The sequence below is a fragment of the Giraffa tippelskirchi genome, chromosome 4 (assembly GCF_054371585.1).
Source record: "Giraffa tippelskirchi isolate mGirTip1 chromosome 4, T2T-mGirTip1v1.2.pri, whole genome shotgun sequence".
Taxonomy (NCBI): Eukaryota; Metazoa; Chordata; class Mammalia; order Artiodactyla; family Giraffidae; genus Giraffa; species Giraffa tippelskirchi.
The window spans coordinates 203,844,094-203,856,358 of NC_137278.1; the positions used below are offsets into that span (position 1 = coordinate 203,844,094).

Consider the following 12,265-nt stretch of genomic DNA (forward strand, 5'->3'; position numbering starts at 1 on the left):
ACTGCAGCATACCAGGCTTGCCTGTCCTTCACCATCTCCCGGAGTTTGCTCAAACTCATGTCCATTGAGTCAGTGATGCCATCCAACCATCTCATCTTCTGTCGTCCCCTTCTCCTCCTGCCTTCAATCTTTCCCAGCATCAGAGTCTTTTCAAATGAGTCAATTCTTCGTATCAGGTGGCCAAAGTATTGGAGTTTCAGCTTCAGCATCAGTGCTTCCAGTGAATATTCAGGACTGATTTCCTTTAGGATGGACTGGTTGGATCTCCTTGCAGTCCAAGGACTCTCAAGGGTCTTCTCCAGAACCACATTTCAAAAGCATCAATTCTTAGGCTCTCAGCTTTCTTTATAGTTTTATAGTTTTCCTTAGTTTCCTTTATAGTTTTCCTTAGTTTTATGAAACTATAAAATCCCTCTACACTGCAGGCCATCCCCCTCTCCCTGCCCCTGCCCATGGCTACTTGCTGCTACCTGCCTGCCTGCCTGCTAGCACACCTGAACAGGCATGTTGGGCACCTCACACACTGTGATCTGCTCCTGCCTTGGGGCCATTTCTCTTGCTCAGCTGTAGACAGTTTCAGAGAGTTAGCCCCTTAGGCTTCAAAGGGTTTTCCATTCATTTTCTCATCTGTTCTAGAAAACAGTCTTAAGAAGGGAACAGAATAATAATATCTGCTCCCGTGTTCAGATGGGAATACTAAGGTCCAGAGGGATGAAGGGAGTCACCTAAGGTCACACAGTATGTCAGGGACATCAGAGTTACAGGCTCTGCCGCCCCCCGCCCCCGACCACCCAGGGGATCATGAACCTCTCCGGTTAGAGGAGGCGAAGGTGCCACAGGAGGTGAGCCTCACCCCAGGCCCAGCCCTGCTCCCCAGTTGGTGCCAATGAGGAAGTCAGCCAGCCTCAGGACCGCACCCCAGAGCAGCAGCAGCTGTGACCCTGGACGGCCCGGCTCCTCTGCAGCCCTTCGGTCTCCTTCCATGGAGTGAGGATGAGGCCAGGCGCTGCGGAGTCAGCCACCCCCAAGCCCGGCTCCTGCAGCTCTCATGTTCTGGGAATCTGAGATGCTCGGAGACAAGCTGGAGAATTCATCCTCAGGGCGGCCGCCCACCCGTCCCTGGGCTCCAGCCGTCCAGGCATGGTCTTGGAGGAGGCACCAGGTGGCCCGTGGGCTGGCCCAGCACGTGGCCGGGGGAGCGGGGGTCTGGGCAAGGCTGGCACCCCGTGTTCCTGGATGACGCGGGGAGGGTGTTTACTGCTTGGGGACTTCCTACTGTCGCCCACCACTCTCTTCAGAGAAACTGCGTGGAGAGAAGCCCTAGGAGGCTTCTGGAGGGAGGTTGTCCTCTGCCCTGGACCTCCGTGCTTCCCCCAACTCCCTTCCTTGGGAAACAAGCCTTAGGGGGGCGACCCCATGCTCAGCTGGGCTGGGAAGTGCTTTGCTCTGACCTCCAGTGCTGAGGTGGGCTCACCCGTGGCAGCCCAACCAATCTAGAGGGTGAATGAATCAGAGAGCCTTGTCCAGAGGTATTTGGTAGCAAGTGTGGAAATGACGGGTAGACATTGCAGGTTTTTCTTTCCCTTTAACGTTATATATTTTTTGCTACACAAGCAAACCCCATTTATTCTAGGAAAATATAGACAAATATAAAGAAGGAACCAAACCACCCAGACGGAGCCTCTCTGACACCTCTTTGAAATGTTTCACGGATCATAGAACTTGGATCCGATACTGGCCGAGCTCCTCATCTCTCTGGGGACAGCCCTGGGGATGACACCTCCTGCCCCTGCCATGTGTGGGGACCTCCTGCCCGCTCCCCAGGGCCCACCTCGACTCAGCTGTGTGGAGGGGAGCATGGGGGCGGGGAGAGGTGCTTCTAGAGTGAGGACTTCCCTTTGCCCAGGGCTCCTGCCTCCTTCTTCTCTGGATGCGATAGACCCCAGGAGAACTGAGGAACGTTGAGGCCACCTTGGCTTCCTCTGAGGGGTGTCTGCCCTCCACGCCAGCCTTTTTAGCCGTTTTCCAAGCTCCATAAAGCCATGAAGCAAAACAGTGGGGATGGGCTGGGGTACCTGAAGGGTCTTTTGGTGACTAATCTCGGGGCCACAGGCCAGTAAGTGATGGAGCAAGGACACTCCTCAGGGCTCATCTGCATCTTAACCAATAGAACCCACCCCACGGCTCTGTGGGGTGGGGGCTTCTGGTCCCTGCTTTTCTTCAGGGGCCAGGAAAGCTCAGAAGGGGAAGCACGTTTCCCCAGGAACCACGAGCTGTCGGCCTCCAAGCAGCGCTGGTGGGTTCCAGGCAGAACCTGCGGGCTCAGGCGGGTGGTGGCCCAGGTTATGCCAGACCGAATGCAGGTGGGGACTGCCTCCTGTGTGACCCAAGGCCCCGACCCTGACCTCTGCTTCCTTTCCAGAGTTATGCCCCCGACACAGCCCCCTGGATCCAACGCCCCACACACTGGTGCAGCCCATCTCCGCCATGCTGGCCTCCGACCCTGCCAGCTGCCCCCGCTGCCAGCACGAGACCGACCGGCGGCCCTCGGGCCCGGGCAGCAGCAGCGACTCGGGCCGGGAGGGCTCGGGCTCCGGGGACTCGGGGGGCGGCGAGGATGAAGCCGCCGCGGATGTGGCCCGGACCAGCGAGGACGGGGCTTCCTTGGAGCTGGGGAAGGAGGATGAGGAGGGGCCGGCGGATGGGGCGGCCCGGCTGTGCGAAGACGTTTGGCGGGAGACGCGAGCCAAGTTGCGGGGCATCGTGGACAGCAAGTACTTCAACCGGGGCATCATGATGGCTATTCTGGTCAACACCGTCAGCATGGGCATCGAGCACCATCAGCAGGCCAGTGGGGGGGGGCATGAGGTGGGCTGGCATGTGTGTGCCCAGGGCCTGGCTCACACCCGCTGTGTGTCTGTCCGCCCTGTCCTGGGTCCTGTTCAGCCACGTGACCTCAATGCCCAGCCCAGGGCAAGGCACCGAGGAGGTAGAGGTCAGGGTGAATGAGTCCCCTGGGGTGAGAACCAGGGGGAGACAGTTCCTGCCCCTCTTAGCGTGGACACCAGGTCACCCACAGCCCTTCCCCCGCCAGTCCCCGCTGAATCCTGACTTCCGTTCCTCACCTCTCCACCTGAGCCTTCCTGTCTCTTTTCTCCAAAACACCTGGAGTGGTCTTTCCAGAGGCTGGGAGTGCCCTGGCTCCAAACTTCCACGGCCTCCATCGCCCTCAGCACGAAATGCAGACCTTTTCACTGACGTTCAAAGCCCCTTGTGCTCTACCCATGACACACCTTCAGCAGGTGGGGCGTCCTCCTATCCCTGACCCCCACCCCAAGTTCCTCCTCCCCGCACCGCAGCCCCACAGCACTGAGGGCCCCTCTGGGTTGCCCTGCTGTCCCCGTCTCCCTTCTTGGCCCAACCCGTGGCTTCTTCTGTCTTCAGCTCTGGAGGCATGGGGTGCAGAGATTGTGTTGATGGGGTTAAATGGTGGGTCCCAGGTCCCCTGGGCCATCAGGGGTACTGCCCAGGGTTTAGAGGTGAGGCGAGTTCAGAGAAAGGGTGCCCCAAGGGGGGATCGCTGCCTATGGGGGTGGGGACAGCTACTGGAAGGTGGCAGGAGCACAGGGAGGATGTGTGGTACCAGAGGGTATTTATGGGGGCACAGGATGGAGGGCTAGGGGGTTAGCACAGATGTCTCCATAGCTCACACCTGGCTCACAGCCTGGACAAGTCAGTCCAGCCCTGGCTCCTTTTGGAAAAACATCATTTTCTGGCTCCCATTGTTCCCCAGCCGCTAGGTGGGGTCCCTCCCTTAACCTGCACCCCAGCTGTGTGAGGCACTCTGTCTAGGAGCGAGCGGGGGAACCTTGAGGCCCAGGGAGGGGATGTTACTGACCCAAGATCCCACAGCCAGTTGGGGTCAGATTTCATCCCTCCCCCCAGGATATAGGGTTTCAACACCCCCTTAGCTTCCCAGTGGTCCTCTTTCTGCTGGGCCCCCCACCTGCCCACTGTGGGCGGGCCCTGCTCTCATTTCCCTCTTCATTAGCTCACCAGGCACAGGCTCCATTCAATTTACTTAAATGCGGCCCCTGGGGCTGCCGCCACACTCTGCTCTGAGCTGCCCGTTTGCCAGCCATTCCGGCTTAATTACAAGGGTCTCTGGGGAGGGCCGGTGGGGAGGCTTTCTGCAAGGGTAAAGCTGGTGAGACTGGCAGACTGGACCCCCTCGCCTCGGGTCTAGTCTCCTGGCCTTTGCCTGACCCAGCGTCCCTGGGGAAGGCCCCTCCGTGAACTGGTGCTGCAGGGGTGCTGGCTCTAGCTTCTGGATGGAGCAGCACCCAGGGTGCCTGTCACAGTTCCGCCCCACCAGGGCCTGCTCACGGTCCCTGCTGGTGGCTTGTGGAGCCAGCTCGCAGGAGCCCGTTTTCTCAGATTCCAGAATTTTGCAAGCCCACCCTTTCGAACAATTTGGCCATGGTGGGGGTATTCACCCCGTGGAAACTGCCTTATGCTGCAAATCGGAGCTATTTTTCAGAGGCCGGTTTGCTACTGTACCACTGGTTCCCACCTTCTCAGCCATCCCTCCAAGGCAACACGGTGGCCGCAGCTGTGACCTCTGGGTCCAGCTTCTCCCTCTCCCTGCAGCCCCAGACTCAGGCCAGGCCATGGTCCCTGCTCGAGTTCTCTCAGGGTCTCCCTGCCTGGCCTGTCCCGCCTTCTCCTTCTGCCACATCCTTTTGGGCAAACACTCCAGCCTTCAGATGATGGGGAGACGGGGCTCTTCTCTTTGGTACTGCAGGCCCCACTTGGTCTCCGTGCTGTGGTGCCCTCATTGGCACCCTCTGCCCCTTCACAGGATCCTCCCTGGCCTCCTCATCCACGAGCAGATGCCCTGACTTCGTGCCCTTTCCCTCATAGGGATTGGCTCCCTGGCTCCTACTAAGCTCCAGGCCCTGAGCCAGCCTGGTGTACTGAGTCTTCAGCACCATCCTCAAAGCAGGTATTAACACCACCTGCCCCACCCCCCAACCTGAAGTCTACTGCCGGAATGCTGAAACCCGCTGCTTCATCCCTTAGTTCTGCTGTCGCCCAGCAGGGTGACCTTGGACAAGTCACTTGGCCTCCTTCAGCCAGTAGCCCCATCTGGAAGTGGGCACACGAACCTCTCCTCCCAGAGCAGCTGGGAGGGTCAAATGCGTTAAGAAGCCTGGCGCATAGTCCGCGCCCACTAGTTAGGAATGGTTTGTGAACTTTTGTTGGAACCTTACACCACCCTTGGGGCTTCCCTCATAGCTCAGTTGGTAAAGAATCCGCCAGCAATGCAGGAGACCCCGGTTCGATTCCTGGGTCGGGAAGATCCCCTGGAGAAGGGATAGGCTACCCACTCCAGTATTCTTGGGCTTCCTTTGTGGCTCAGCTGGTTTAGAGTCCACCTGCAATGCAGGAGACCTGGGTTCGATCGTTGGGAAGATCCCCTGGAGAAGGGAAAGTATACTCCAGTATTCTGGCTTGGAAAATTCCGTGGACAGTCCATGGGGTCGCAAAGAGTCGGACACGACTCTTCACTACACTACCCTTGGGGTGAGTTTACCCAGCTACTGTCTGGAGCTTAAAAAAATTATTAAGGAAAAAGTGAGGGGGAGGGAAGATTTTTAAAAATATTCTCTTTAAAGCAGCTCCGAGCGGCAGCCATTGTTTGGCGGAGCTCTGTGCAGGGCCCGCTCGTGGGGCGCGGGAAGCTCTGCTCCACGCCCCTCTCTCCCATCCCAGACGGTGCTGGCAGGAAGCGATCCGCCCCCGAGTCTATTTTGAGCAGCCCCGTCTGAGGTGGCGCCTGTAGAGAGAGAGGTGGCCCAGGGCTGCCAAAGGGCAGGGAGAGAAGCGGGGAGCGGGAAGGGGAGGCCAGGGAACACATGCAGCCGGTCTCCTGCAGGGGAGGGGACCCAGAGGGGAGGCATCCTGGGGGGTTCCTCATATGGCCCCAGCTGCACACCCAGCAGGCGGGGAGCTTGGTGTGGTCACCAGGTGGAGGGGTGGCAGGTGATGAGGGAATGACATAGGTCAGGTGTCACTTTCCTTTTCCGCCTGTGAAGGGGCCACCCCTGTGTGGTCACAGGGGCTCAGATGAGAGGTGAGACTGAGGGTGCCCACGGCCTTTAGGTGGTCACTGCTGCCAAGATCACGAAGGAGTGTCACCAGATTTCTCGTGGTCACGGATACTCCGTGCAGGGACTGGCCTGGGAGGAGGTGACCGGGAAAAGCGGGAGTCAGCCAGGCAGGGGCCTATGTGTGACCCACGAGGCAGTCAGAAGGTGCTGAAGTCTGTTCCTGACCCGACACAGCCCTGGAGGGGAAGGAGCCCAGAACCGTCTGGGACAGAGTCTGCGTGACAGGCAGGTGGGTGGGGATGGCTTTGGCAGCCAGATTCCTCCATCTTCATCTGCTCTCCTGTGTTGTCATATCTCTTCCTGGTATGACCTCTCGGCAGCTCCCGGGGCAGGCGGGGCAAGTGTCTTGTCCCCACTGGGCAGGTCGGGAAACTGAAGCTAGAGAGGTGAACTGGCTTGCCCAGCGTGGCGTGTCAGCACTGGGCTCTGAGATGCTGAGGTTGAACTGAAGGTTCCAGAAAGCTGATAGGAGGTGAAGGGGAGGCATTGCTCCTGGGAGGGGGCTGTCTTAGCCCCGCCCTCTCTGGCACTCTCTTGACCATGCCCATGACTCCTCCCGGGCTAGGCAAGGCCTTCCTGGGACTAGAGGATGGTTACTATGTCGGACAACACAAAGAAGATCAGAGACTTCCCTCGTGGTCCAGTGGTTAAGACTCTGCTTTCCAATGCAGGGGGCGCAGGTTCGATTCCTGCTTGGGGAATTAAGATCTCACGTGGTGCAGTGTGGCCAAAAAAAAGAAAACGAGGGCCAGGCTGAATGGAATGCAAGGTAGGGGTGCAGAAAGCCTACCTGGGGAAGGGCTGACACCAGCTGGGGCATGTCCACTGGCTCTAGGTCCCAGAGGACAGCATTCAAGGCCTCCAAATCAGTGGATGGGTCAGAAAAGGTTTTATTCTCTTTTCAGCAGTTTCGTCAAGTCACTGCCAACCTAGATCTGGGGTGACTCTGGGAAGAGGAAAATGGGGTAGCTTAATGCCTGACATTCCAGCTCTATGGGGGCTTAGCGGAGAGACACAGCAGCATGGGCTGCAGTCAGGGAAGGCTTCCTGGAGGTGGTGGCACTGGAGATGGATCCTGAGGGATGACTGGGATTTCAGCAGACAGAGGAGAGACAAATGCAGGCACCAGGAACATAGGTATTCCTATGGAAGACCCTCCTGAGCCCTCAAGGAGCATATGCACATGGACCAGGGCAGACAGCCCAGGAGACCCTGGGGCTGTCCATTCATGAAGGGTCTTGAGACTGGCTTTATCCTTAGGGCAGTGGGGGGGGGCGGGGTATGGAAGGCTAATAAGCAAGCCAGTGAGTCTGTGCCGAACTGGAGCCTCAAGTCAGAAAGGTAGGGCAGGTGAAGGCACCTGGACCATGGGGAGGTAGGCAGGCCAGAGGGAGGAGACCTGGGTTTGAGATCTAATTCTTCTGCTGCCTGTGTGTGGCCAGGGGCGGTCGCTTCTTCTCTCTGGGTCTCAGGTTTTCTAGCTGTCAAATGGGGCTGCTGCTGCTAAGTTGCTGCAGTCGTGTCCGACTCTGTGCGACCCCATAGACGGCAGCCCACCAGGCTCCACCATCCCTGGGATTCTCCAGGCAAGAACACTGGAGTGGGTTGACATTTCCTTCTCCAATGTGAAAGTGAAAGTGAAAGTGAAGTCGTCAGTCGTGTCTGACTCTTAGCGACCCCATGGACTGCAGCCTACCAGGCTCCTCCATCCATGGGATTTTTCAGGCAAGAGTACTGGAGTGGGGTGCCTTGCCTTCTCCTAGGGTAATGTTTGAGCTTTGATGGAATGATTCATGGAAAGTGCTTAGTGCCACCTGGCACATGGGGATGTTTTTAACACCAGTTGGCATTGTTATTATGGGGTTGATGCTGGGCTCGAGGGGTGCCTGGGTGGCACCGTAGGTTCCTGCCCAGCTGGGCCCTTGTCTGCCCCTGCAGCCAGCCCTCCCAAGCCTGGAGTCCATCAGGGATGAGCTGGCCCTGCCCCTGCCCCGACTCCCTCTGCTTCTGGCCTCTCCTCCAGGTTGCAGCCCCCCTCCTCGGCCCTCCATCCTCCCACCTCTGGTGTAACCTGGTTTTTCTGCCCTTCCGTACCTCCCCTTCCCCTGGGTGGGTCTTTGCCATCTCCAGCCACCTCTCTGCAGCCTCTTTGTCTGTCTGCCTCAGCGCTCTCACTTTCTGCTCTGTCTCTGACTTACCCAGTGTCATGATCTCCGTCTTTCATTATGTGTTTACCTCTGTTTTTCTCTCTTTGTCTTGTCTTTCACACCCTGCGTTTGCTTCTCCCTCCCCGGGTCCATATTTGTCTGTCTGTCCATCTGTCTTTTGAGTCTCTCTCTGTCCATCTCTCTGACGGCTGCCCTATTCCTCTCCCCATGCCTCCCCGCTTGGTCTCTCACTCACTGTGTCTATGTTTGTCTATCCGTCTCTCTCTTCCGCTCGCTGTCTCTCTCCCAGAAAAATGCTCGCAGGAGTGATGGATGGTCCATTAGAAAAAGATTAACAGGTGTGCGCTTGACTAGAGAAACAGCTGTTGTGAGGGAGGAGGGGAGGAAGCGGGTGACCTTTCGGGGAGAGACCATCAGTTGTGGGTGGGCGGACGCGTGGGCAGCGCGTGGCCCCAAGCGGGGTGACCGCCATTGTGGACTGTCAGCCGCCACGTCTTTCATCTCCCTTTTGGCGGGCTGGGAAATTGGTGACTCTCAAGAGCATCTGGGCCCTGGCTCAGCCTGGGATGCTGGGCCCCAGCCCCTCCCCCACTGGGGGCCTTTCTCGGGGTCCCACTCCCCTTTTGGGACCATTTTGTGAGTCAAATGTAATTACAGATGGAAATGGTGCCTTCTCCTTTGATCTGGCCTTGAGAGGAGCTGGCAGTTTTATTAGATTTCCCAGGCACCAGGCGGGAAGCAGAGGGTTGGGTTGCTATTTTTTCTCTTCTCCTTTTGACCCAAGTGGAGTCAAAGTCAGGCCCCGAGTCCCTGTCGCTCCATGGGGGAGCTGGGCCGGGGCAGGCCGACCTGATATTAGGATTTCTCCAATCTCCCTGCCCTCACTCCAACTGGTCCCTCTGCCTGGACACCTTCTCTTCTCCCTGTTACCCACTTCCCCTCTTGGCTTTGAGGTCTCATTGAGATGTCAGCTTCTTCCAGGAAGCCGCTCCAGACTCCACTGACCCTATGGCCCAAACCACCTTCAACTTCCCTCCGTTTTGATCACCTGCCGACTGGTTTGTTAACCTGCACAATGGGCTTTGCCAGTGGAGCCTGCACTTCCCAAGGGCAGGAAGAATGTCCCAATTGGCTCACCACCGCCCAGCCAGGGTAGCGCAAGCCCAGCCCTTGACCAACGCTGGGGAGAGCCTGCAACAGTGGACGAGTGAATGGATGGATGGATGAGTTCAGGGGTAGGGGTGGGGACTGGGAGTGCAGTTTGGAGTCTGGCTTGGTGACTCTGCCACAGTCTTGCCAGGTGACTCTGAGCACGGCAGTTCCCTTCTCTGAGCCTCAGTTTCCTCATCTGTAAAATGGAGATGACAACAGTGGCCTCGCAGGGTGACTGAGGTGTCAGTAATTGAGTTGGGGTTGAGCTCAGGCCTGACAAATGGCCCTTTCCTGCTGCATGATTTGGGCAGGAACAAACTGGCCCAGTGGTGAGTACAGACCAGATACTTTACCAGTCCTGGCAGAACCTGGGGAGGGGAGAGGGGCACGGAGAGAACAGGCTGGAGCCCTGTATAGCCCTCCTCTTACTTCATCTCCTATTTTATGGATGAGGAAACTGAGGCCTGGGCAGTGAGGGTGGACTTGGAAGCCCACCCCAGTCATGGCTATAGGGTGGCTTGTTTAATACACTGAGGTTCCTCAGGTAGTCCCACTTGTAAGGGTGTCACATGCTGCTAATAATTAGCAGGTATACAGCTCCAGGGACAGAGGGACAGAGGGGCTAGTCTCTCTCTGAGTAGCTGGGACTTTGACCTTCAGGGGCTTCCCTCATGGCTCAGATGGTAAAGAATCTGCCTGCAATGTGGGAGACCTGGGTTTGATCCCTGGGTCAGGAAGATCCCCTGAAGGGAATGGCAACCCTCTCCAGTATTCTTGCCTGGAGAATGCCATGGACAGAGGAGCCTGGTGGGCTACATACAGTCCATGGGGTTGCAAAGAATCAGACACAACTGAGTGACTTTCCCTTTGACCTTCAACCTCTCTGGGCCTTAGTGTTCTCCTCTGAGCAGCTGGTGAAGTAAGCCCCACTGACCAGGTGGTCCAGTGTATTGAAAGCTGTGGTGGCACACGGTAGGTGCAGGGTCTCTGTCTGCCCTTCACAGAGCTGGTGGTCTCCAGCCACCCACAATCTTGAGAAGGCAATTGCTGAGGAAGGAAGGAGGTGGGGGGAGGGCTGGGTATGGAGGGGTGAAGGGCAGAGCCTGAGCCTTGGAGTTAGGCTGCCTGGGTTCAAATCCAGGTACTAGCTGTGTAGCCTCAGGTAGGGGACTGGACTTCTCTGAACCTGTCTCCTCATCTGCATAATGGGCTCTTCAGTTCAGTTCAGTTCAGTCACTCAGTCGTGTCCGACTCTTTGCGACCCTATGGACTGCAGCACGCCAGGCTTCCCTGTCCATTACCATCTCCTGGAGCTTGCTCAAACTCATGTCCATCAAGTTGGTGATGCCATCCAACCATCTCATTCTCTGTCATCCCTTTCTCCTCCTGCCTTCAATCTTTCCCAGCATCAGGGTCTTTTCTAATGAGTCAGCTCTTCACATCAGGTGGCCAAAGTATTGGATTGACTGGTTTGATCTCCTTGCAGTCCAAGGGTCTCTCAAGAGTTTTCTCCAACAACACAGTTCAAAAGCATCAATTCTTTAGTGCTCAGGCTTCTTTATGGCCCAACTCTCACATCCATACATGACTACTGGAAAAACCATAGCTTTGACTAGACAGACCTTTGTCAGCAAAATAATGTCTCTGCTTTTTAATATGCTGTCTAGGTTGGTCATAACTTTTCTTCCAAGGAGCAAGCATCTTTTAATTTCATGTCTGCAGTCACCATCTTCAGTGATTTTGGAGCCCAAGAAAATAAAGTCTCTCACAGTTTCCATTGTTTATCCATCTATTTGCCATGAAGTGATGGGACTGGATGCCATGCATGATCTTTGTTTTCTGAATGTTGAGTTTTAAGCCAGCTTTTTCACTCTCCTCTTTCACTTTCATCAAGAAGCTCTTTAGTTTCTCTTTGCTTTCTGCCATAAGGGTGGTGTCATCTACATATCTGAGCTTATTGATATTTCTCCTGGCAGTCTTGATTCCAGCTTGTGTTTCATCCAGCCTGGCATTTCACACGATGTACTCTGCATATAAGTTAAGTAAGCAGGGTGACAATATCCAGCCTTGACGTATTCTTTTCCCAATTTGAGACCAATCTGTTGTTCCATGTCCGGTTCTAACTGTTGCTTCTTGACCTGCATACAGACGGGCTCTTGTGAGGGACTAAGTGACATAACACTTATGAACACACAGAACAGGTCCTGCACACACTCACTAAATGGATTAGGCTCGTGGGCAAACAGGGATTTCAGCAGTCACTGGTTTGCCTTCCTGTCTTGCTCTGTGTCTAACTATGTGACCTCAGGCTGCCTTCGGAGCCTTAGCTTCCAAATCACTGCAGATGGTGACTGCAGCCATGAAATTAAAAGACACTTGCTCCTTGGAAGAAAAGTTATGACCAACCTAGATAGCATATTAAAAAGCAGAAACATTACTTTGCCAACAAAGGTCCGTCCAGTCAGGGCTATGGTTTTTCCAGTGGTCATGTGTGGATGTGAGAGTTGGACTGTAAAGAAAGCTGAGCACTGAAGAATTGATGCTTTTGAACTGTGTTGTTGGAGAAGACTCTTGAGAGTCCCTTGGACTGCAAGGAGATCCAACCAGTCCATCCTAAAGGAGATCAGTCCTGGGTGTTCACTGGAAGGACTGATGTTGAAGCTGAAACTCCAATACTTTGGCCACCTGATGCGAAGAGCTGACTCATTTGAAAAGACCCTGATGCTGAGAAAGATTGAAGGCAGGAGGAGAAGGGGACGACAGAGGATGAGA

At 55.9% G+C, this 12,265-nt stretch overlaps 1 protein-coding gene across 1 annotated transcript in view; it reads left to right on the forward strand.

Annotated features, from left to right (window-relative positions):
• The window catches only part of CACNA1I (calcium voltage-gated channel subunit alpha1 I), a 111,728-nt gene that overhangs the window by 66,400 nt on the left and 33,063 nt on the right, over positions 1-12,265 (forward strand). The window contains exon 9 of the mRNA XM_081590202.1: positions 2,423-2,847. Coding sequence (XP_081446328.1) covers positions 2,423-2,847 — 425 coding nt within the window. The remainder of the gene's footprint in view (positions 1-2,422; positions 2,848-12,265) is intronic.